This window comes from Myotis yumanensis, unplaced genomic scaffold (genome assembly GCF_028538775.1).
Source record: "Myotis yumanensis isolate MYYU_CA2020_CCGP unplaced genomic scaffold, mMyoYum1.0.hap1 SCAF_21, whole genome shotgun sequence".
NCBI classification, from domain to species: domain Eukaryota; kingdom Metazoa; phylum Chordata; class Mammalia; order Chiroptera; family Vespertilionidae; genus Myotis; species Myotis yumanensis.
Window position 1 is genome coordinate 12,590,034 of NW_027223772.1, and position 26,345 is coordinate 12,616,378.

The 26,345-nt window shown below is 51.9% G+C and overlaps 2 protein-coding genes across 5 annotated transcripts in view; both read right to left on the reverse strand.

Annotated features, from left to right (window-relative positions):
* Positions 1-2,812, reverse strand: part of PHF2 (PHD finger protein 2) — an 86,058-nt gene extending 83,246 nt beyond the window's left edge. The window contains exon 1 of one of the 3 annotated variants that reach the window (XM_070400949.1): positions 2,666-2,810. In XM_070400949.1, coding sequence (XP_070257050.1) covers positions 2,666-2,763 — 98 coding nt within the window. In that variant the 5' untranslated portion in view covers positions 2,764-2,810. Of the gene's footprint in view, positions 1-2,665 lie in introns of all 3 variants that reach the window. The other 2 variants (XM_070400950.1, XM_070400951.1) reach the window with 2 other exon arrangements.
* Positions 2,813-12,817: 10,005 nt separating this feature from the next.
* FAM120A (family with sequence similarity 120 member A) overlaps positions 12,818-26,345 on the reverse strand; it is a 113,222-nt gene continuing 99,694 nt past the window's right edge. For both annotated transcript variants that reach the window (XM_070400875.1, XM_070400874.1), the window contains one exon: positions 12,818-14,708. In XM_070400875.1, coding sequence (XP_070256976.1) covers positions 14,400-14,708 — 309 coding nt within the window. In that variant the 3' untranslated portion in view covers positions 12,818-14,399. The remainder of the gene's footprint in view (positions 14,709-26,345) is intronic.

Consider the following 26,345-nt stretch of genomic DNA (forward strand, 5'->3'; position numbering starts at 1 on the left):
CTGCAAACTCCATCTCCCTCATCACAGCCAATTCCCAGGTGAGGCCCAGGCAGTGCCAGTGATGGCTGGGTGGGCTGACAAAGTGCCCCGACTCAAGAGTGACCAGCCACAGCCAAGACGAGCTGGAACTGGACTCCTGGCTTCCTGACTGACCGTACTGTAGCCCACCCCAGAGGAGAGGCCTCCCCAGGGAACATGGGGAGGGGTGCCCGGGGATCGCACCCTGGGAACAGGCTCTGCCCCTACAAAAGAGCTGCCCCGACTATGTTCTCGGCTGGCACGCTCCGCTGGCGTGAATGTGGGTAACCTCAGAATCCCCCTTCCAATCCCCTCAAAATGTGGTAGGCTGGAGAGATGTGATCGATCACAGGCGGGTGGGGGGCAAGACAGGGCCTGTTACGTTAACAGTGATGCTTATTTTCACAGGTACTACCTCCGGCAAATGACACTAAAGTTCTGGAGAGAGAGTAAGGAGACATGGGTGTGAACGGCACTGAGTCCTGGAACAGGAAGTGGACAGTAGGGAGAAACCTGTCAAATAACCTGCTGACGCCGGCAGTCTGGATGACATGCTGCCCAGTGTTTCTGCCTCAGTTTCCATGCCGGCAGCGTGATCGAGCGAGACTGAACTTCAGTGGAGGTGAAGGATGGGGAAAGGGAAACTGTACCCTTTTGGTAACTCTTCTCTAAGTCTAAAATTGTCTCAAAATAAAAAGTTACAAAGTAATCAAACTTTTAAAAAGTGAGTTGAGCTGTTGAATACTAAGTAAACAGCAGTACCGATGGCAAGAGGATCTAGAAAGAGCAGCGGGCCATCCAGGAATTTCTAGAGATTGGGAAACACGCATCATGTCACACACCTCTCTGTGCCCACGAGGCGGCCTGGCCCTGGGCTGTCAGGGCCCTTCTGTGGGTGGAGGGGGAGGGAACTCCCGGAGGGTTCGGCCTCAGGGCTCACTTCTGCAAGTGAGTCTTAATAGATGCCCCCTCTGCAGGGGGAAGGCCCTTTCTGACCCCAGGGCCATCCACATAGGTGGACACAAATCTGTGCTGATCAAATGATCTCTGCCTGTGGGATCAAAGGAAAGACCTCAGACGAGAAATGAGAAACAAGGAGACAAGGCCTCCCAAAAACAGCCCTTTAAGGTGTCAGGATGCACCTCCTCCCGTCCTCTGCCCAGGCCAACCCAGCAAATGCCACCAGCCCCTCAGGCCAGCCGCCAGCTCCAATCCCCTATCTAGCTCAGACCTGGCCTTCCCTTCCCCGAAAGGTGGACAGGGCCCTGGCCGGACAGACAAAGGTCCTCCCAGGCCCTCACACCCCCACCGCAACCTGGACACCCGGGAACTCTGCCCGCCCGGGTGGGGCAGGGAGGGGGAGAAGCCCCTTCACTCGCAGGGCACTAAGGGCCACCTTCTCAGCACCTGGGGACCTGAGGGGACCTGCGGGATCAGATGGCAGCTCTCCCCCTTGGTCCAGCTATGAACTTTGAGGGGATGCCAGTGGGTGGCTGTGCACAGCCCAGTGTTCACACCCCAGGCTCTGCTGCTGGGGGCGCCGGGCGGGGAGGGTCCTCTGCAGCCCCGGGCACCGGAAGGAAGGCAGCCTGGGAGGCCCGGGAGGTTTCGGCAGATGTACTTGCTTCACGGAGTCCCACCCCCTCCTCGCCGGGTCCCTGTCACAGGGACTCGGGCCTGGCGCTGACCAGTCTGGACAGGTCCTGTCACATCTGGCTGCCAGGCTCCCCCCTGTGAACTGGCAGGACTCGACCCCACAGCCGTGGGGACCAGGGACCACCCACTGGCACATGCCCTCTCTGGCCCCCAGTCCTGTTCTTGATGGCCTCGGAGGGCACAGGGCCCTGGCCAGCCTCCGGCCGGTGCTGCAGAGGCCCAAACCCATGCAAACCTGTTGGAGCAGTTCGGGCGGCAGTGCCACCTCCTCTCCCTCCCCCTCCACTTACTTCTGGGTGGGAAGGGACCTCGGCTTTTGGAAACTAGGCGCAGGGCCAGGTCATGGCCACGGGCAAGAGATAAGCTTCAGGTCCCCAACCCCATCTTCCTCGGAGGAGAGCGTGAGGCTCCAGTCACACCGGGGTGTCCCCGCCGGGAGCAGAGGGGAGGGGAGGGGGCCGTGCCGGCCAGCGAGGAGGCGGCCAAGCCGCAGCACCCACCCGCAGACACCCTCTGTCACCCACCTCCCCGGGACGAGCAGGCCGCCGGACCCGGGGCCGCGGGGCCGGGAAGGGGTCCCGCCCGCCCAGAAGAGGCCGGCGCTCTGGCCGCGGCGCTGGGTGGGCGCGCCGGCCGCCCCCTCCCCGGGCCCGCGTCCGCCCAGCCCCGCCGCGTCCGAGCCGCCGCTCGCGCCTCCCCGGGCCGCGCGGGGAAAGTTCCTGCAACTTCGCGGGGGAGGCGGCGGCCGGCCTGGGCCTCGGAGCCGGCCTGCGCCCCGCGGTCAGGCGCCAGGCCGCCGGCGCCCCAACTCCCCGCCCGGCCCGCCGGCCCCCGGCCCGCTTTGTGCGCGGCGGCGAGGGGCGCCCGCAGGCCTGGCCCCCGCCCCGGGCACAAAAGGGCGCGCGGCCGGCGGCCGGCGGGGCCGGGCCTGCGAGGCGCACGGGCCGGGCCGGGCCGGGGCCGGGGCGGCGACCCGGCCGGCCACGCTCACCTGCCGTGGAACCAGTCCTTGCAGGCGTCGCACTCGATCATGAAGCGGGTAACGTCGTAGGGCAGCCGGCAGACGCAGTACACCGGCACCGTCGCCATGTTCGCGCCGCCCGCCCGCCCGCCGCCCGCGCTGCGCTCCGGGTCGGGCCGGGCGGGCCGGGCCGGGCGGGGGCCGGGCGGGCCGGGGCCGGGGCCGGGGACGGGCCGGGGGAGCACGACAGCCCGCGCGTACCCGCGGCGCGTCCACACAAAGCGGGGCGCGCGCAGGCCCGGGAGCCGCCCGCCGGCCCGGGGCGCAGGGCGCGAGTGTGCGCGGGGCCGGCGTGCGGGACACAAAAGGGAATGGACGCGCGGGGGCGGCGGGCGGCGGGCGGGGAGCCGCGGCCCCACCGAAGGGACCCCCGGCCGCCGAGCGGCCTCTACGTCAGCGCCCCGGGTGGCGCCGCCTCCGCCTGCGGCCTGGCCGCCGCTCCCGCCGCGGAAGGCGGGCCGGGGACCTGCCCGGGAGAAGGTGGGCCCGGGGACCCTGCTGGGGGACAGGTGGGCCGGGGACCCCTCCGAGGGAGAAGGCGGGTCCGGACCCCGGTTAGGGAAAGAAGGTGGGTCGGGGACCCATGGGGAGAAGGTGGGCTTGGAGCCCGGCCTGGGCAGCAGGTCGGCCTGGGCAGCTCCCCGGGGGAGAAGGTAAGAGGGGGACCCTCCGAGGGAGAAAGTGGGCCCGGGGACCCGCGGGGAGGGCGGAGAAGGGAGACCCCCTGCAGGAGAAGGTGAACGGGTGCCCTCCCAGGAGAGGGCGGCCAGGGTGTAATGGGGGGAACATGGGGAGGGACCTGCAGGGAAGGGGGCCGGGGACACTGGGTGAGGTGAGAGCTGGGCTGCGGGTACAGGAAACCCCCGAGTGAGGGATGAGACCCCAGAGGATGTCCTTTCCCAGGAAAAGGTAGAGGAGACACTGCTTGGCTCTAACTTTGTTCTGACTCAGCAGCGGGCAGAGGGCTCCTCCAGTCCCTTCCTCGCTGCTCCCTTTCCTCCTGCCTCCCCCCTCATTCGTGGCTGAGGACACCCCGTCCTCCCTTCTCCTGCCCCTGGACTTCCCTGATGCTCAGCTCCAGGGGGGCAGGAGCCCTGGCACAGGTCAGCTCTGTAAAAAGGGAGCGATTATCTAAAACTGAGCTGCCCAGGAACGCTGGTCAGAGCCCCCAGGCCGGGTGACCTGAGGGTGGGGAGGGCAGCAGGTGCGCCACCCCCTGTTTGTGTCCCAGATGACTGAGCCCCATTGGTGGCTTAGGAGGAGGGGGTGTAGAGGTGCTGTGGGCCCCCAGCCTTTGCCCTGAAGTACTCCTCCCCCCTCACCTGGCTGGTCAGGGTCTTTGGCATGTGTGGGCGGCCGCTCCGCTGGCCGGGATCTTTTCTCAGGTGTCCTCCGGCAGACCCTGCCTGGCCTTCCCAGCTGCTGTGTCCTCCGTGCCCTTCGCAGGGGCCGGAGCAGAATGGGCCCCTAAATTGGAGTAAGGAACCTGTGTGCGCTCCCTCACTCTGTCCCATCCTGGCCACTGCAAACTCAGAATTACAGACCCAGGGCAGGAAGTCTGGTCCGGACCATCCCACAGCAGCATCCTTGATGGGCCCTCGGCCGCGGCCAGCAGCCTCTCAGGGCCACTTGCTCCACTTGCAGGCAGTTCAGTTGAAGTCTTCACTCCAAATTGAGTCAAAATCTGCCCTCACATCCTCCCCCAATAGGGGCCCCTCAGCAGTGCCTTAGCTGGGAGGTACAAGCATGAGGAAGATGAGACTGGAGGAAGGGGAGGCAGGAGAGGGATAAGCTTCCTCCTCCACCCTTTCACACCTTGGTGAGCTGCTGAGGGTCTGGAGCTAAGGCCTTCCTACCTAAATTCCAGCTGTCATCCTCCCTCCTTCCTCCTTCCTCCTGGGGACAGCCTATATGGCTCTGAAAGGGAGTAACTCTTAGACCACTGACTCCCCAGAGTGAGCTAGGGCAGATGAACAGAGCTCAGCCTGCAGGTCAGAGTCTGTAAGGCCCAGAGACCCTGCCTGGGCACTTCCATCACCTTCCCCTCCGGCGGTGTGGTCCACGGAGGCCGGAAACTTCTGGAGGCTACTGTGTGCAGAGGAAGCCATCCTGACTGGGCATCCTCGTCTCTGACACTTCCATTTCTTTGTTTACAAATAGTGATCGTCACCCAGCATTTATCGGGTGCACTGTGCTCAGTTCTTCCCAGACCGGACCACACTCACCAGCTGCTTCCAAAGCACTTAGAACCTCCCCTGGGTGGTGAGTACACAGTCAGCACTCACATGACACCGTGGGTGTTAGTGCTGCCACTTTGGAGATCAGTATCTAGATTGGTGTCATGGCTGGGTAGGATTAGTGCCATTTCCAGAAGTGAAAACTGAGGCTCAAAAGAGTTAAATGCCTCATGAAGGAGGTCAGCTGGCTGGTGAGATGGGGGAGCAAGACAGGAACCCAGGCCAAACCCAAAGCCTATGCTGCACCCCCTGGCCACCCTCAGGGAGCCCTAAACACACGCAACAGTCGGGAGCCTGTAATCCCACCCGTGGTTCGCTGCTGACACGAGAACAGACCTGCATCTGGAAGTGTGAATTGAGACTCTGCTGTTATTCAGAGCTCTTCCACGGCTGTCTGCTGACCACAGACTGAAATAAGCCCAGACATGGGTCCCACGCTCTCCCTCTATTGGGCTTCTCTCTATAACTTTCCTGTTCTCTCCCATCAGAGAGTTCTCCTTTTCTCCAGGCTCACCCTCATTTCTTAAGCAGGTATGGAGCACCTGCCGTGTGCCCAGCAGTGCTGTAGCTGCGTGGTGGCCCTGTGGAGCTTGTACTGCAGTAAAGGGAGACCCACACATATGCAAGTACTAGTGGACTGGGTGCCACCGTGTCCTTAGGACACCAGCCCAGGGTGGGCAGTGGACAGAGGTGACCTGGGAGCAGAGGCCTGGACCAGGCAAAGCCACACAGAAGGAAAAGACGGCAAAGGGAGCTTCCTCGTAGGGATCCAGAAAGGAAGGGGCTGGTGGCTTCAGAGACCCAGGTGTCCTCTCTGGCCATAGGCATACCTGGAATTCTGCTGCCCCGAGCGTGGTGGCCGCTCCACGTGATCTGCCATTGCCTCAATGCCCACCCGCCAAGTCTGCTCCATCCCCCAGGGTGCAGCATCCGGGACGCCGTGAGCATCTAGACCTCACCACCCACCCCAAGTGGCCCGGCTTGCTTCAGGGTAAGGGGATGGGCTCCCAAGCATGTGGTCCCTGTGCTGCCCTTCACCCTGGTGCTCCAATAAAGCACAGCTGTGGCACTGCATCCAGTTGTGAGCATCTGAGACCAAGACCTGTTATTCACCTTGTTGCCCAAAGGAAAACAGCATTTTCTATTACATGTTCATTCAGTCAGTCACTCAACAAATTGCACTGAATGCTCGTGCAGAGATTGTTAAAATTGTGGTAACATACACCGTAACATTTACCACTGTAACTGTTTTTCAGTGTGCTGCTCTGTGGCATTGATTGCATTCCCATTGTTGTGCAATCTTCACTGCCACCCAGCTCCAGAACATTGTCCCAAACTGAAACTCTTCCTATTGAACACTAGCTCCCCATTACCTCCTCTCCCTAGCCCCTGGATACCACCATTCTACTCTCCGTCTGTGTGAATTTGGCATCGCTGGCTACCTCATATAAGTGCAATCATACACTGTTTGTCCTTTTATGACCGGCTTATTTCATGTAGCCTAAAGTCCTCAAGTTCATCCATGTCATAGCATACAATCCGATTTTGTATGTATATACTAGTACTAGAGGTCTGATGCACGAAATTCATGCAAGGGCCTTGGCCCCAGGCCCCCACCCGCTGCCCAGGCCGGGGGGCCTCTGCCGCCTCTACCTCGGCCCGCTGCGGCTTTGTGCGGGAAGGAAGGACGTCCAGTCTAATTAGCATATTACCCTTTTATTATTATAGATCATTTGGTTTATCCATTCTCTGTTGATGGATACTTGGATTATTTCCATGTTTTGGCTCTAGTGAATTATTCTGCTATGAACATGGGTGTACAAATATCTGTTCAAGTCCCTGCTTTCACTTCTTTTGTGTGTACATACACCCAGAAGTGGAATTGCTGAACCATATGGTAGTTCTATTTTTAACTGTCTGAGGAACCACATACTGTTTCCCACAGCAGCTGCACCTTTTCACATTCCCACCAACAGTGCACAAGGGTTTTCATTTCTCCACATCCTCAACAACACTTATTTTCTCTTTTTTTTTTTTTTTTTTTGTTGTGTGTGTGTGTGTGTTTGTTATTATAACCATCCTAATGTGTGTAAAGTGGTATCTCATTGTGGTGTTTTTGCTTTGTTTTGTTTTTTGGTTCCACTGAAACTCCAAAATCATTGTGATTTTGATTCACATTTCTCTAGTGATTAGTGACATTGAGCATCTTTTCATGTGCTTATTGGCCATCTACATATCTTCTTTTCTTCTTCCCCCTCATGTTTCCTTCTAAGAGTTTTATCATTTCAGTTCTGAAATTTAGGTCTTCGATCCATTTTGAATTTTGTATATGGTGTGAGGTAAGGGTCCAGCTTCATTCTCTTGCATGTGGATATCTGGTTTTCCCAGCATTATTTGTTGAAAACACTGCCCATTCCCCATGGAATGATCATGACAGCCTTGTCAAAAATCATTTGACCATATGGGGAAGGGTTTATTTCTGGGCTCTTTATTGTATTTTATTCATTTGTATGTCTATTTTTATGGTAGTACCACACTTTGAAATCAGGAAATATGAGTCCTCCAGCTTTATTCTTCTTTTTCAAGATTGTTTGACTTACACTTTTGTATGAATTTGAGGATTGGCTTCTCTATTTCTGCAAAGGGCTATTGGAATTTTGACAGGGATTACATAGAACCCAGTAGATGGCTATGGGTAGTCTTGGCATCTTAAATATTATTTTATAGCAGTGAACAAGGCAGACACATTTTCTACCTCCAGGGAGCTCATACGCCAAACGGAAGACAGACAGCCAATAACTGTCTGGGTGGTAGTGGGAGATACCAGAAAAGAGAGACTAGGTCAATGCTGGATGTGTGCTTTTGTAATCGATAAATCCATGTAGTGAATACAAAGAGAGTTCTAAGACTGGGCCCTTCTTGGGGTACCACGACCAAGCTGGTCTAATCCAGAACTGATTGAAATAAGCAGTGACCCATGGGAAGTGTGCCCTTTCTTTCTTCTTTCCTCCTTTCCTTCCTTCCTTTCCACAGTGCGCGGCCGCGAGGGCCCACCCCCCCGTCAGCATTCCTTCCTTTCACCTTTCCTTTCCTCCCTTTCTTTCTATAATTCTCACCCGAGGATATTTCCCCATTGATTTTTAGAGACTGTGGAAGAGACAGAGAGAGAAACATTGATGTGAGAGAGACACATCGATTGGTTGCCTCCAGCACATGCCCCAACCAGGGCTTGGGATCAAGCTTGCAATTGATGTATGTGCCCTAGACCAGAATCGAACCTGGGACCCTTCAGTCTACAGGCTAACACTTTATCCACTAAGCAAACTGGTTAGGGCAAAAGTGTGCCCTTTCTTATTGACCATCTCTAGGATGGCCCTGTGGTGTTTGGAAGCACTGAGTCTATAGACAAAATCCCCTCAGCTGGGTTACCATATAATTTACTACCCAAAAGAGGACTGTTAACAAAATACCAGAACAGGGGCAAACAGGCTTTTCCAGGCAAACTGAGACCAGAATGGCCCTCCCACAGTCATGCCTGCAGGGATGGGCATGCACCAATCGCAGGAGTGAGCACAATGTGATGGCTGGGTAGGTCTGCCAAGGGTGCCTCAAGCTGTTTGCTTCATGAGCTGCCAAGGCTGAGGCCAAGGCCATCCTCGGCACCTGCCTTTAAGTGGCTCGAACTCTGCCTGGGTAGTTCCCACCGACCTCCAGGTCATTACTCAGACTCCCTGACACCTCCCTCGCCCATAGGAAGTTCCTTCTTTTCTCTGCCTTTTCCTTCATAGGACTTATTACCATTGCTGTTGCTTTTTCATGTATATTTATTTTCTCTTACGTGCATTTTCATGTGACTGTTCTTTTCCTGCTCGATGAAATGCCACAGCACAGGGAGGTAGGTCTCTGTTGTGCTTACGGCTGTCTCTTCAACAGCCAGCACAGTGCCAGCCCTAGCAGATCCTCTGTGAAGTGGGTTTGAGCGCGCTTGGTTAAATACCAGGTGAGGATGAGACCCTCAGCCTGATAGCAGCCTCTACTGTTGTAGAAAAAGGACCACAGTTCGTTCTTACTACCCAGGCAGTTTTATCCCACTTGGAACTGTTCCCACCTGGGTCTGCGCAGGCCACTTCCAGTTACCCTTCTGTGCATCAAGAAAAAAGAAATGTGCAACCAGAGCTAAGACACACCCAGCTGAGGTGTAGCCCATGGGTTCAGAGACAACTGGGCAGGGCATAATCTGCACTTACCAGGATGGCGGCACGCAGGGTGCATCAGCTGCCTGGGGCTGCCATAACAAAGGTACCAAGACCGGGTCCCTCAGAACAGAAATGTGTCCTCTCAGGGTTCCGGAGGCCAGAAGTCTGCGGTCAAGCCACCAGCAGAGCGGCGCTCCCTCTGGAGGTGCTAGGAAGGGTCTGTTCCAGGCTTCTCTCCAGCTTCCATCAGTTTCTTGGCTTGTGGCAGCATCTCTCCGATCTTCACAAGGCCGTTTTGTGTTTATCTGTGTCCAAATTCCCCCTTCTTATAGGAACACAAGTCCTGTGGATTAGGGCCCACCCCCTGTCAGCATGACTTCAGCCTAACTAATTACACCTATGACACCCTATTTAAGGGTCTGAGGGAGTGGAGTCAGGACTCTGACATGAATTTGAGGAGACACAGTCCAGCCCCCTGCACAGGTGAGGTGTTTGGTGCAAAGCCAGCTTTGGTCCTGTCTGCAGGTCTGCGGCCCAGACTGTGCTAGGGAAGCTAACAGGACAAGTAAGGAAGCCCTGCATCCCACAGCCTGGGGCCCGTATGGGGAAAATTAAGGTGGCTCCAGGCAAAGCTGCGGCCTCCGCAAGGTTCATTCTACCAAGCAGGGAGGAAAGGGGGCCAATAAGTTAGACATTCTCAGAACTGAAGGTAAAAGCACTGGAATCCTTACCCACATCAGGAAAGGACTGGCACTCCCCCTTTGTCTTTCAGGGGGTGATATGGATAAGGGGACAGAGGGTGAATAACTTCTTAAAATTCGTGTCTTGGCCTGGGTTTTTAGCATCATAAAAGAGCCAGGGCATTGGAAGTTCTGTCAACTGGAAAATGGAGAAACTGAAGACACAGTAAAGCATCAGAAGGGAAATGCCACCTTCACTGGCAACAGGAGCACATGAGAACCAGGAATCATTTCCCATCTTCCTGGCAAAGAGGTGGGAGGGGGTGCAGTCAGTGCTGAGGACCCAAAGGCCCTTCCCAGCACCCCCACCCCTTCTGCATGCGTACCTTCCAGCAAAACGCTGACCATCTGTGGGGTGTGCTGCATCCTCTTCCTTGACCTGGAGTCCACTCACAACCTCCCAAGGGCCACCGCACGCCCCCAACCCTGCAGTGGTGACTCACCCCTCGCGGGCGGGTTCTCCCATCCACCGCTCCGCACCTGGGCCCGCGGCCACCCGCCTCCGCAGACCACTGTCCTTGGGCAGCTGGTCCCACAGGTCCTCCCTGCCAAATGCCCGGTCACCTGGTCTGATTTCCCTCATCTTGTCCGAAAGTCTTATTTGTACACAGCACGTGTATACTGCTCCCCTCCACGAATGTGAAGGCCATGGAGGCGGGGCCCTGGGCGCCTGGCAGTGCGAGGCTGGCGGCAGGTGCACCCCGTGCGGCCGCCCCTGGGCTGTGGGACAGGGGAGGCGAAGACGATGCCAAGTGGGGAAAGTGCCGCAAAGCATGTATGACAACCTGATTATTTTCTGCAACGAAAATAAAAAACTATATATTGCATAGGAAAAGGAAAGATAAAGAGCAAATGTGAACAGGTGTCTCAGGATAGAAGAATTACTGGGGACTTTTGCCTTTCTGTTTACTTATATTTTTAAAAGTTACTACAATAAACGTTACTTTTGAAATGAGGAAAAGAATATTTATTAAGAAAACAAAAGGGTCAACGCCGGGTCAGAAATCGCCCAGTTTCAGGACGCGGCCCTGGTGTCTGGGCAGAAGCGCCGGTGTTCCCAGCGCCCCGCCGGCCCCACACGGTTCTCCACGCGTGGACCTGCCCGGGGCACAGGCCGTGCCGGGTCGCGGCAGCGGCGGCCCTGGGAGCTCGGCCACCGCGGAGCGGCAGCGGGGACCCCGGCCGGAAGGAGTGCCGCACGGCGAGGGCCCGCACTCCTGCGGGGCTGCGGACGGGGCGCGGGGTGAGCGGCGGCGGGACCAGCACCGCGGGTCGGAGGGGCCGCGAGTAGCGGCGTGAGCTCCGCCTCCGCCACCCCGGACCGCGGCGGCGCCAGACTGCACTTCCGGTCCGCGCGGGGCGCCGCAGGCCGGGCGCGGAACTCCGGCTGGGACGCGCTGCCCAGGCCGGGGCGTGCCGGGCCGGCGGCGCCCGGGGCACCAGCCGTGCAGGAGAAGCCCGGCCGCCCCCAGCGTCCCCGAAGGCCCGTCGGCGCCCCGCGCGCGGAACTCCGCTCTGGGCACCGGCAGTGAGGACGACGCCACGGCAGCAGCGGGCCAGGCCCGGGCGGCAGCGCTGGAGGCGCAGAGGGTGCGCGCGCTCCGTGCGCGGGGGGAGGAGCCAAACAGAGCGCCCTGCTCCCCCCCGCCCCCCCGGCCCGCCCGACGCCAGGCCCCGCCCCGCCCCACGCAGCCCCGCCCCGCCCGTCACCAGGCCCCGCCCCGCCCGACGCCAGGCCCGCCCCGCCCGACGCCGGGCCCCGCCCCGCCTCACGCAGCCCCTTCCCGCTCTACGCGAGACTCCCTCCGCCCACGGGCAGGAGCGCAGAGCTCCGCCTGCCTGCGTCCTCCTCCGATTGCGTAGCGGGCGGGGCCGAGGCGAGTCTTCCTGCCGCCAGGTCCCGCCAGCTTCCCCTTCCGCCCCCGGTTCCGCGCGGAAGGCGCCGATAGCGCGCCCGCAGCCGCGGTGCCCGCAGGGGCAGCTCAGGACACGCAGAGGGCCAGCCCCGGGCGGAGGCCGGCCGCAGGCTCGGGACGCCTCGCCGCTTTCCAGCCGTGTCGCCTGCAGTAGGTGAAAGCTGCTCTGCGGTGATGATAGTGTGGTCCTGATAGGATGGCTGAAACCCCCAGAACAGTGCTGCTAAAGTAGCATTTCCTAGTTCGGCACCATCACTGAGGGGGTCAGAGCACGAGAGATTGACAATGGGTTCTCAGAAAACAGGCACCAGTAAAAACGAATTCTGTCGCTCCGTCTTGTGCTCAGCACTCAGAACTCACTGATGTAAAAACACGGCGGGCGGGGAAGACGCGGCTGCCCCGCACAGTAACGCCAAATCGCTTTGGGAAATTCATACCCCCCCCCGCCCCGCCCCCCAGTGCGGGCGGTGCATGACCCCCAGGAGCGGACAGGACGGGGCGGGGCGATGTTACAGGTCGGAAACCTGACCAACAGCCAGGTAAGGTCAGTCCACCGGTGCCGTGTTAACTGCATGCGCCCCAGAGGAGGGACGTTCCACAAAATGCCCAGCAGCATTCTCCAAACTGCCAGACAAGAGCTGGAGGAGACAGGACAACCAATGTAATGTAGGGGACCCCAGGACAAAAAGGGACATTGAGTAAAAAGCCGAGTAAAGTATGGATTTGGCTAATGTTTAAAAAGTGGTTTAATCAAGACCAAATTTATTTCTTCCTTGGGCTTTTTAAGAAACAATAACTTTCTATTTCTAAGCCTACTCCATCATAGGGACTGTCTTCTTTGTAACAAACTCAGACACCAGCATCATTTCCACATTAACGATGTATGTAAATTCCTTTAGAGCTGGAAACCTGGAATTACTTGCAAAGGACAAAATATTTCTCAATCTTGTTTATTTGACCAAGCTCTTCAGTAGCTGTTTCAATTTGAATTAAACTTCAGTAAAATACAAGGAATTTAAAAGTCACACCATACTTTATACTAAAAGAATAAAGATTTTTATTAAGCATTGTAAGTTGCATTCAATAGCCTTCAATACACCACACCACAACCCATCTACAATCAGTCAAACCCAACAGCAGTTCATTCTTGCACAATCCATGAGTTAGGGCAAAACTCCCTTCAACTTACAGTAAGATCCTACTCAGGTCTTGCGGGCAGGGATTGGGGAATTACATCTCGTTTCTGATCACTAATGTGTGATGAAGAGCATCAGGAGAATTATATGAAAACGAATAAGAAGTGATTCTGATTTCAAAGTACATTGTTTGGAAACATTAACAAAAACATCAAAATGATATAAGTATACCTGCTTCTACTAAATTCTTGATGGGAAAGTTCTCAAGAACAAGCAATTTGTTTCCTGCTACAGAAGGGGGGGGGGGGTTAAAGATCAAAGGGATTTTTTTTTGTTTTTCACAGAATTTCATATTTTGCTAATATGAAGGAATAAAACAGCAACAAAGAACAGTAATGCATACAGCAGTGAATACACCAGGGTAATGTTGATATTCGAAACAGCTAGATAATTTTGGGGTGTTTTAGAATAAATGCAACAGAGGTCAATAATCACAAAATTTTAAGGTTAGAGCAAGATCAGTCAATGACTAAACAGAGTTAACATCTTTTATAGAACTATTACTGATTATTAGCATTTTTGTTTTGCAAATGGGCACATACTGGTAAGAATGGAAGAAAGGACAATAACATGCATAATATTAACTACACACTTTAAAAATTATGAACCATGCAGAAGTTTAGCTCAAGTAGTAGCACTAATGGTCTACATTCGATTCAAAACCACATAGTTCATTGATCACAGATGCATGGTATTTAAGTCACAAAAAGTTTCAGAACACATTGTATTGATTTTGAAAGGTCATTTGCATCTTCTATGATTTCAACTTTATCTCCATTTAACTTGCTTGTAAAGTATGTATGATGTACTGTATATTTAAAATCAGCAGAACGGCAATATTACTCTATAATTTTTTGTTTTGATAGTTGCACTTTTTCTTTTAACACAAAAGAACCACATCAACAGTGATGAAATTTAAGTAAGAAAGAAAAACTGTGGTTGTGCCTTATTTCTTTCATAATCATAAAATCAAAGCCTTAAACAAAGCTTTCTTGTGAACAGTAATGCAAAATCAAAGATAATGGCATACATATGGTGCCAAATGCTAAAAATGATATTTTAAGCTATATATACTTAAAGACTGCCAAAATTTGTTTTCTTTATAGTTCAAGAAACACAACTATAGGCTTTTGTCATAACCAGTTTAAACTTTGTGTGTACTTCATTTTAAGAGTGGGAGTCAAATGCTCTTCATTTTCTTTCTCTCTTTTTGTTTATTGTAGCATTTTGACTACAACTGGTTAAAACTAAAAATGTGTTTTTTAAATCTCTGATATCAAAGAGGGATCCGAATTTCCAAAGTCCTCATTTTTCTCTTACGGAAAGGAAAAAATGTACATAACTGTAGGCTCTCTTTCTCTCCAGATATTCCTAAATCCTTACCCTTCCAGCATCCTTCACCCTCTATAAAAAATAAGTTTATTCTTCTTGCTTTAAGACAGCTGCCTCCAGAGCATCAGCTCCACGGCAAGCACTGTCTGTGCTTAGTGCATTTAAGTGAGGATTTGTATTGCACGTCTTAGAGTCATTGTTCAAGGCACTTTCCGAGTGGCTGGGGGCCCTGGTGTCGCCTGCACTCCCATTCATCTGGAAAGCTGGCTTCTCAGCCACCACTCCATTTTCCGCCAGGGACCCGTCTGAAGATATGGCGGAGGACTTGGATTCCCCAGATCGCGACTTCAGTTCTTTGGCCACTTCTTCTGCTGAAGCAGCATAAGGAGGCTTGCCCTGTTTAAAATGAATTACAGAGCGATTAGCAACTCTTGATAAACAGTGGGAAACGGGGGTGCTAAGGAGGCCTAATGATACTCACTGCAGATTCAAGAACATAATACAGTGTATGTACTTTATTTTTTAAAATAGATTTTTATTTTTTATAACATTTTAATGTTTTTCTTGATTTTAGAGAGAGAGGAAGGGAGAGAGAAACATCAGTCAGTTGCCTCCTGCACGTATCCCAACTGGGAATTAAATCCACAACCTGGACATGTGCCCTGACCGGGAATCAAACCCACCACCTTTTGGTGTTTGGGACAACTCTCCAACCATTGAGCCACACCGGCCAGGGCAGTGTATGTACTTTCCTCTACATTCTGTTATATACTCCATACACACTGTAAGTCTGTATACACTCTCTGTACATTGTTATATACTCTATATACATCCTCTACACTGTAACATACTCTGTCTTCGCTTCTGATTGACCTGAATCTGGCAGAAGCTTCTCCATCTCAGCAGTTCCTCCTGTGTCCCTGTCCCTCAACTTCCCTGTAGTTAATGTGCTGACGATGAGGGAGATCTCCACTTGAAAAGCACTGAGTCATTTAAAGTAAAAAAAGGTCTCTCAATAAGTCTACTCTGAAGTTTCAAACTACGCCTGTCCTGCACATGACCTCCAAAGGGATATCTGCATGTAACAGGCAGCGGGGACGTCCATTTCTACTGGGAAATGAAGAAATGACACAATCATTGCTGGGCAACCTCGACAAGAAGGAAGTCTGCACTGATAATCGCTATATGTGTTTGTGGCTTCTCTCTTCTGAAGGGGTCTCCCCCTCTTCCTAACAGATTTAAAAACAATTCTCTGGAAAAAAATGAACATTGAGACTGACTCAGCACATTTCCTCTCTGTACAGAACCATGAAGACAGACTGAGCTCTTTCAGTTGCTTACATCCTAGAGCAGCCGTGGGCAAACTACAGCCCGTGGGCCGGATCCGGCCCGTTTGAAATGAATAAAACTAAAAAAAAAAGACCGTACCCTTTTATGTAATGATGTTTACTTTGAATTTATATTAGTTCACACAAACACTCCATCCATGCTTTTGTTCCAGCCCTCCGGTCCAGTTTAAGAACCCACTGTGGCCCTCGAGTCAAAAAGTTTGCCCACCCCTGTCCTAGAGCATGGGTTCTCAACCTGGCATCATGGCATTTTGGACCTCATCATTCTGTCAGGGGCTGTCTGTGCACTGTAGGGAGGTTAGAAGCATGACTGGCCTCTGCCCACACAAGTCCACAGCACTTGCAGCCAAGCTGTGACAAATAACCCTGTCTCCAAACAAAGCCAGTGTCCCCTAGGGCTGACATGGACAGGGCTGAGACCCACTGTCAGAGACTGACTGTTGCTGAAGAAAACATTAATGGTCTTTACCTTCAAAAGGTCATTGTTCAGATAAGAAAACAGAGGCTCAGAATAGGTAAGCTGCTTAGAGGTCTTCCAGCTCCACATCCCATCCCCTTTCCACACAAGATGGCAATGCATCTAGTGCCTTTTAGTCCTTTCTACTCTAAGAATCGGGGTGTTTGGTTGAAAATAAAGACCACCTGCTCAGCCCAAATGGAGCTGAAGATGCCCATCACCCTTGTATTAGGGACGATTCTTCTATACCCTCTGGGCTCCACGTCCCACACTGTCTTCTCATTTTAGTGTTCAATCCTAGAATTCAGAAACACTGACATAAACTTTTCCAGAGGTCTATACTATAGTGATTTTCTTGGAACTTTGAGATAAATATAAAAATATAGGACAAATAAAATATAGAAGGGCTAAGTAGGGACAAAAAATGATACTGAAGATCTCCAGTACATGCTTTCAAACCTCAAAGCCTTCACTCAGTCTCTCAGGAAAAAGTCCACTTGCTGGACCAAGCACACACCTGTGGTGGTACTAGCAGAGGTGGTGGGCAGCCCCTCACACCCTCACAGACGCCTGCTGCAGGAACTGGGTCAGGGGCCCGTTTGGTGGTGGTGGTGGTACGTGTGTGCACAGAGGATGCAACAGGAATGAGAAGGAAAGCCAGCTTGTACTGCTCTCCACAGTCCATTCTTCCTGCAAGCCGTGGACACTGTGAGGCGTGCCCCCACCAAGTGACCACAAGCACAGGGTGGCACTGCCTGCTCTGCACACATCCTCTTAGAGCTGGCCCCACCAGGATGGCAACAACAGAGACAGGAGGACAGCTCAGAAACTCTCAGGAGACAAGCTGCCCTTCATTTCTGTCCTTCTCAAGATACAAGAACACTAATGTCACCTAAAATGAGCAACCAAAAGTACCAAGGTGGAACCACATGTACCGCCATTATAGAAAAACTAGAGGCCTGGTGCATGAAGAGATTCGTGCAATAGGCCTTCCCTTCCCCTGGCCTCTGGCACCCGGGACCCAGGCTTTCACTCTGGCCAGAGCCTTCAGTCTCCACTGCTCCACCTGGAGCCTTCAGTCTCCGCTCCGCTGCTTCACACCTACATATGCAAATTAACCACCATCTTAGTTGGATTAATTTGCATACTCTCCTGGTTGGCTGATGAGCATAGCAGAGGGACGGTCAATTTACATGTCTGTCCATTATTAGGTAAGACTAAAGGCCTGGTGCACGGATTCATGTACCGGTGTGTGTGTGTGTGTGTGTGTGTGTGTGTGTGGGGGTGTCCCCCCCGCCTGGCATGCGGACATCCCCGGAGGAGTCCTGGATTGCAAGAGGGTGCAGGCCAGGCTGAGGGACCACACTGGGGCCTGGGAGGGACTGTGTGAGGGCTCCAGGGCGTGTCCAGCCCATCTCACCCAGTCCTGATTGGTTGGAACCCAGCGGCAAGCTAACCTACTGGTCAGAGCGTCTTCCCCCTGGTGGTCAGTGCGCATCATAGCGACTGGTTGAACGGTTGGACACAGCCTATTAGGCTTTTATTATATAGGATAAGGAAGGGACCAACAGTCCTTTAAACCAGCGGTTCTCAACCTATGGGTCGCAACCCCTTTGGGGGTTAAACGACCCTTTCACAGGGGTCGCCTAAGACTATCGGAAAACACATATATAATTACATATTGTTTTTGTGATTAATCACTATGCTTTAATTATGTTCAGTTTCTAACAATGAAATTGGGGGTCACCACAACATGATGAACTGTATTAAAGGGTCGTGGCATTAGGAAGGTTGAGTACCACTGCTTTAGACAATGAAATATGGCAGAAAGGCATGTCCATAAACGGCCAAGACTGCTTCCTCTGATTTCAAAATGGGTTGTGACAAGACAGGACATATACACCGATCAAACCAAGAAAAGCTAGGAAGTGAGGTGAAAATTTTAGGGAAGAATTCAAAATAAGAAAAGATTATTCAAAAAAAATGAAGACTAAACTAGAAGAGACACACCACATTAAAATTATAAAATACCCAAAGAAAGTGAAAAGGAAGAAAAATTTTAAAATCAGAAACAAAGACAGAGAAATGCAAATCAAAACTACATTTGATACTACTTCATACCATCTGGGATAGCTAAACTCAAAGACAAATAACAAAAAATGGTGAGAATGTGGAGGAACCGGAACCCTTAGACATTTCTGATAGGAATAGAAAAAATGTGCAGCCACTTTGGAAAAACAGTTTGGTGGTTCCTCAATTAGTTAAATTTACCTACCACCCGAGAATTCACTCTTACCTATATACCCAAGAGAACTGAAAATGTGTCCACACAAAAATGTGCCCATAATGACTTTAGTTAACTATATTCTATTGTACAGGTTGGGGCAAAAATGGGTTTATAGTTGTGAGTACACAAAACACAGTTTATTCTTATTTATTATTTACTAGAGGCCCGGTGCACAAAAATTTGTGCACTGGGGGGTGTGGGGGGGGGGGGTCCCCCAGCCCGGCCTGTGCCCTCTCGCAGTCTGGGACCCCTCGGGAGATAACCACCTGCTGGCTTAGGCCTGCCCCCGGGTGGCAGAGGGCAGGCCCAATTCCTAAGTGCAGCCCCTGGTCAGGCTCAGAGCAGGGCCGATTGGGGAGTTGGGGCACCACCCCGTCAAGCACAGAGCAGGGCAGATCGGGAGGTTGCGATGCCACCCTCAGTCACGCTCAGGGTAGGGCCGATTGGGGGGTTGGGGCCCCGCCCCCTGTCACACTCAAGGCAGGGTCGATGGGGAGGTTGCAGCGCCACCCCCTGTCACGCACAGAGCAGGGCCCATCAGGGGGTTGAGGAGCTCCCCGCTGTCACTCACAGAGTAGGGCCGATAGGGGAGTTGGGGCACCGCCCCCTGTCACACACAGAGCAGGGCGGATCAGGGGGTTGGGGCGCTGCACCCTGTCACACTCAGGGCAGGGCCAGTGGGGAGGTTATGGCTCTACCCTGTCACACACAGAGCAAGGCCCGTGGAGGGGGGTTGGGGCGCCACCCTCTATCACCCACAGAGCAGGGCCGATCAGGGGGTTGGGGTGCCGCCACTGTCACACTCGGGGCAGGGCCGACGGAGAGGTTATGGCTCTACCCTATCACACACAGAGCAGGGCCCGTGCGGGGGGGGGGGGGGGGGGTAGGGGGGTTGGGGCGCCGCACCCTGTCACACACAGAGCAGGGCCGATCAGGGGGTTGTTGCGCTGCACCCTGTCAAACACAGAGCCGCAGGGCAATCAGGGGATTGGGGAGCTCCCCCGTATCAGGCACAGAGCAGGGCTGATCAGGGGGTTTGGGCGCTGCCCCCTGTCACGCTGATCCCGGTGCCGGGAGCCTCGCTGCTCCGCTGATCCCAGTGCCGGGAGGCATATTACCCTTTTACTATATAGGATAGAGGCCTGGTGCATGGGTTGGGGCTGGCTGGTTTGCCCTGAAGGCTGTCCTGGATCAGGGTGGGGGTCCCCACTGGGGTGCCTGGCCAGTCTGGGTAAGGGGCTGAGGGCTGTTTTCCAGAAGCGAGTGACTGAAGCTTCCAACCGCTCCTTGTTTTCTTTTTTTTTTTTTTTTTTTTTTTATTCTGGGCCAGCTTTAGCTCTGAGGTCTCGCCGCTGAAAACATCGATACAATGTTGCTAAAGCCCGGCTGAATGAAAGCCGGTTTCTGGGGTTTTGTTTAGCTTCTTATTTGCAACATAGTACATAGTTGCTTAGAGTTGCAGCTGAGAGGCCGGCAAGTGAGGCGGGGAACGTTGGAGTCCGCAGTCACTGAAGCAAGCAAACCTCCCTGCTCCCTTCAGTGCATGGCTGCCGGCCGGCATCTTGGCTGACAGTTAATTTGCATATACTCACTGATTAGCCAATGAAAAGGGTAGCGGTCGTACGCTAATTACCATGTTTCTCTTTTATTAGTGTAGATGCTATTTTTCATATGAACTATAAATCTACTTTTGCTCCACCGTGTATATTTGAAGGTTGCTAAGAAAGTAGATCTTAACAGTTATTACAAAAAGAAAAACTTCTTTACTTATGTAAGATGATGGATTTTAACTAGAACTTAATGTGGTTATCAATTTGTAACACATATAAACTAGTGGCCCGGTGCACAGATTAATGCACATTGAAAGGGAATTTGGTGCAGGTGAACCAGATTCAGGGATGACAGGGTCCCAGCAACAACCTAACCTACCGGTCATTGTGCGTCATCGCTACCGGTCGAACGGTTGCTTAGGCTTTTGTATATATAGATATTGAATCATTATGTTGTATACCTGAAACTATTCATAATAGCCCCAAAATAAAAACAACCTGAATGTCCACACACTGATAAATGGGTAAACAAAGTGTGGTCCATGCACACAATAGAACAGTGATGGCGAACATTTTGAGCTTGGCGTGTCAGCATTTTGAAAAACCCTAACTTAACTCTGGTGCCATGTCACATATAGAAATTTTTTGATATTTGCAACCATAGGAAAACAAAGATGCATATTTTTTATATTTATTTTATATATTTAAATGCCATTTAACAATGAAAAAAATGAGTTCGTGTGTCACCTCTGACACGCGTGTCACAGGTTCGCCATCACTGCAATAGAACATAATAATGAAAGGGAATGAAGTGCTGGTACATGCCCCATATGCATTTACATGAAAGGTACAGAGAGCAGATACGTGGTTGTCAGGGGCAGAGGGAGTTTGGGGTGGGGGTAGTGACTGCTTATGACAGTGTTTCTCAACGTCTGGGTCGAGACCCCTTTGGCGGTTGAACGACCCTTTCACAGGGGTCGCCTAAGACCATCCTGCATATCAGATATTTACATTATGATTCATAACAGTAGCAACATTACAATTATGAAGTAGCAACGAAAATAATTTCATGGTTGGGTCACAACATGAGGAACTGTATTTAAAGGGCCAGAAGGTTGAGAACCACTGGCTCATGAGTATGTGTTTCTTCCTAGAATGATAAACTACTTCATGGCCTTGAGAATTGTATACTTAAACAGGTGAATTGTATGTTTTGTGAGTTATATATATATAAAAAAAGGAAAAGATAAAAAATCAAGAGTGTGACAAACACTGAAGATGGACCCTGAGAACCAGGATAACAGGATCACCAGAGATTTTAAAAAGCAAAGAAAAAGCACAGAAATGAAAAACTAGTCATTTAAGAAAATTTCCTGATGCAAATCAAGATTTAAAGTTGTGTTTGAAAGAGCTTGTCCTGTACTGAGCACATGGACCCAGAGCAACCAGCAGCAGGACATATCACTAAACTTTGACAAAAAACAACAACATTTGGATATTTAAGCCAAAACAGCAAATGGCTTTAAAGGGAAAGACAATTAGATTACTACCAGTCTTTGACAGCAAAGCTTTATAACAGGAGAAAATGACACCACAGATGCTTTAACATACTTAGGGAGCAAGATGTGAGTCAATGTTTTCAAGAACAGATAATACCCTGCTTTAAGCTCTTCACTTTATGTTTCATTTTTACAAAGTGAAGGCAAGGCCGCCCCCAGCAAAAAGATGACAACTCTCTTTGTTGCGGTACTCACTTTATTGCAGCGGTCTAGAAAAAACCCCACAATATCTCCAAGGTATCAATATGTTAGGAAAACGATGACTAGTTTTTTCAAACTGAGTATTTGTTCCCTAAGTCCTCACTGAGGAATATACTAGAGAAAAAGCATCAGAGGGACAAAATGGACCTGCAGACATAGGCTGTGGGTCCCGGATGCACAGATGTATGGAACCTGGACAGATAAGGCTAAAGGAAGAGTGAAGCAGGTCACTGCTGTATGCTGAACAATGCAGGCAATAACAGCCCAACTATTTCTTTTAAAATGCAAGAATTATAGGACATATACCAACATTTTAGTTGTCCTAAATGATGGTGTCGGTGATGGCAGTATTAATGTATTGAGCTGCCAGTGTGTACAATATGGAATCTACACTAACAAAAGACAAACATGCAAATTGACTGTACCTTTGCTATACCTTAAGCCACGTCCAACAGCCAATCAGAGCGACTATATGCAAATCAACCAAGATGGCGGCCAGCAGCCACAGAGCTGGAGCGAGCAGGAGGCTTGGTTGCCCCAATGATGGAGGAAGCGAAGATTCCCAGCTGCCGTGGCAGCTCTGAGCTCCACTCAAAGCAACAAAGTTTCAATTAGAGAAGGTAAATAAACCCCAGATACCTGCTTTCAGCCGGCCATGGCCATGGAGCTGGAGTGAGCAGGAGGCTTCCCTCCCGCCCGCCCTGGTCGGCTCTGAGCTCTTCTCAAGGCTACAAAGTTTCAATTATAGAAGGTAAATAAATCCCATAATAATAATAATAAAAAGATAAAAAGGAGAGGCTGGGAGCTTCCATTGCCAGGGGACTTGGACAGCCTGAAAACGGTCCTCAGCCCCTCACCCAGGCTGGCCAGGCACCCCACTGGGGACCATCACCCTGAAGGGGGTGTGACCAGCCTGCAAACACCCATCAGCGCCTCACCCACGCTGGCCAGGCACCCCAGCAGGACCCCCACCCTGATCTGGGACACCCTTCAGGGCAAACCAGCTGGCCCGGACTCATGCACCAGGCCTCTATCCTATATAATAAAAGGGTAATATGTAAACTGACCCTAACAGCAGAACGACTAAGAATGACTGGTCACTATGACACACACTGACCACCAGGGGGCAGACGCTCAATGCAGGAGCTACCCTCTGGTGGTCACTGTGCTCCCACAGGGGGAACTCTGCTCAGCCACAAGCCAGGCTGACGGCTGCCAGTACAGCAGTGGTGGTGGGAGCCTCTCCCACCTCCTCAGCAGCGCTAAGGATGTCCGACTGCAGCTTAGGCCTACTCCCCGCTGGCAAGTGGACATCCCTCGAGGGCTGCCGGGCTGCCAGAGGGATGTCTGACTGCCAGCTTGGGCCCAATCCCCAAGGGAGCGGGCCTAAGTCAGCAGGTGGACATCCTCCGAGGGGTCCCAGACTGCAAGAGGGCATAGGCCGGGCTGAGGGACCCCCCTGAGCGCACAAATTTTTGTGCACCGGGCCTCTAGTCCTATATAATAAAAGGGCAATATGCAAATCGACCGAACGGCAGAACAATCAGTCACTATGATGCACACTCACCACCAGGAGGCAGACGCTCAATGCAGGAGCTGCCCCCAGCCCACAGGCCCCGATCGCCCAATGGTGAACGGGGAGCCAGGGGTGGGTGGTCACGGACGCAGGTGGCGCCAGGCCAAGGCCCCACCCTGCTGTTCGCCCCCACGCAGAGGGCGACTAGCGGGGATGATGGGAGGGCGGGGGGACTGGGCTGGCTAGCGGGCAGAAATGGCCAACCTCTCTGTCTCTCCCCCCAGCGGACAGGGAACCGGGGGTGGGTGTCGGTGGGGGGCGGGGCCGGCTGTGGGCAGCAGGGGAAGATGGCCCTGATGGCAGGCCAGGCCTAGGGACCATACCATGCACGAATTTCATGCACCGGGCCTCTAGTAAGGTAAATAACAGTTATGGGACATTCTAAGTTAACCATCCCCTGGGTTCTTAGGAACCAAGATCCTCAGGATGGAAGCATATACAGATATAAACAGCAAAGGTTAAGTAAAATTTCTGAAGCTCTAAATTTGAATTGAAAGAATCAATATAAACTCCTGAGATTTTCATTGAAAAGAAAAAGGCAGCCACATACATGTATACATGTGTGTACACAGCATACATGATGTGCACGCACATATCATCCCTCTGGCTCTATCTACAGGAAAAGCCCAGAAGTCATGACACAACATGGAGATAGGACATCCAGACAATGAAGAGGCCAAGTTGAAAGCACCTTAGACAGCACTTTGAATTGGAAACCTTGGTATGAATTCATGAGGATTCTATCTTTTTTTAAAATATTATTTTAATGTTCTTACTGATTTCAGAGAGAGGAAGGGAGAGGGAGAGAGAAACATCAATGATGAGAGAGAATCATGGATTGGCTGCCTCCTTACACCCCCTACTGGGGATTGAGCCTGCAACCCAGGCATGTGCCCTGACCAGGAATTGAACCGGGACCTCCTGGTTCATGAGTCGACGCTCAACCACTGAGCATACCTGCCTGGAGAAGATTCTATCTTAGCAATACATACAGTAAAAAGCATTGATATTTGTGCGCATATTCATGTATGAAGAAATGGAGCTGTGCCTGTGTACACAGAGCACCAGGAACAGTGACCGAACACCATGGTAGTCAGAGTGCACCAGTGTCTATACTATGGCATTGAAAAGCTGTTTCCCACTAAAGAAACCAAGACACTAAGAGAAGTGGCTATTGCAGGTCCGCTGGGCTGGGTGATACCCTACACAGAAAGCTACTGAGGACCTCAGGTGATAGCTAAAGGATGTAGTGACCTAGGATGGGCAAGGTGACTGGAACATCACATGCAGACTCTGCCTTTCCTGTAGGGGCTGTAAAACTCGGGCACCAGAAACATGTACTTATAAAAATACTCCAATAAATAAATAAAAATAAATGATGGGTTGAGCACATCTTCGTTCTGCAATCCCTAATGAATGAATGGTCTAGTTCAGTGGTCGGCAAACTGTGGCTCGTGAGCCACATGTGGCTCTTTGGCCCCTTGAGTGTGGCCACGAAGTTTCAATCGCACTGTACGTGTGCGCCCACCGGTGGTATTTTGTGGAAGAGCCACACTCAAGGGGCCGCAGTTTGCCGACCACTGGTCTAGTCATTGAGGCACCAAGAAGGTCCAACACATAAAAATAGACAAGCAGACACAAAAGCACGCATCTGCAGGGATAAACCTGAGAATGAGGCAGCACTCAGACCCAGCTACTGCATATGAGAAAGAGCAAGCAGAACCGCACGGAGTGTGCGTGTACACTCAGCCGGATCCAGTCTGTCATGGAATGCCTGGGCTGTGCTTCCAATAGTAAGTGAAGGACAAGAAAGGGAGAGAGACTGAAACAGCAACCAAGGAAAATGAACAAAACTCTACTGTGCCTAGGGACAACACACAAGAGTAAAACCACAGAGAACAGGTCTGGGTCGTGATTATTTTGGGTGGAGGGAGGCATTGGGATAAGGAGCGAGGGGCTCTCAGTATGGCTGGTGATACGATTTATCACATAGTGATGGTACATGAGTATTTGCCTTATAACGAATTAAGCTACACATCTGTTTTGTGCAGTTTTTGAGAATTTATTGGACTGTTAAACTAGAATTCCCTTATGCCGGGTCACAAATTCACCGTATGCACTAATTTCTATTAATTAACTGGTAGCCTGCATTTTCTAATGTTTTCTGACTTACCTAAGAAAATTCTCAAGGTATGTTTTATATTAGTGTATAAGCAACGTGTGGACAGCCCCTACTACCACTCGGGAAAGGCCCTGTCATCCACTAAGGAGGACAAGAACACCACAAGGGCCATTTTCACAGAAGAGCTCTGGGCTGGAGCCACAGGAAGGCTGTGGCCCCTCTCCTAGACCGGCTGAGAGGTGAGAGTGCTTTTGGCTCAAAATGCACCTGTGTGAAGGCTGAGGCCAACCGAGCCAAGCCCCACCCCTTGCTAGATGCTGTGCTGCAAAGGGGCTGCCTGCGTCCCACCCTCAGGAGAGACTGGCTCTGTACTTGATTTGTTTGATGTATTTCATTGAAACAAGTGGCCAAGGTGCTAAGATCACCTGGTAAAGACAGTTTTATCTTCTGTTGGCCAATTAAGTTTCTAAATATGGGTTATTAATATATTAGTCACAAGAGTGTACGCTTTTTTTTAATCCTCGAATCCTCACCGGAGGGTATTTTTCCATTGATTTTTAGAGAGTAGAAAGGAGGGGGAAAGACAGAGAGAAACATCGATGTGAGAGAGACACATTGATTAGCTGCCTCCCTCATGTGCCCTGATCAGGACCAGGGATTGAGATTGCAACCGAGGTACGTGCCCTTGACCGCAATCGAACCCAGGACCCTTGAGTCCGAGGGACGACACTGAGCCAAACTGGCCAGGGCAAGTGTGCACTCCTCATAATGTTTACATGAATGGCATCGGAATAAACTGTACACTATGATTAAATACCATAATTCAAGAAGTGGGACGACATACTACAGTGTTAAAGCTGACTGGTATCATTCTCAAGAGGAAATTGACCAGGATCCAGATCCTATCATCCAAAGCGGAAGCATGTTCCAGT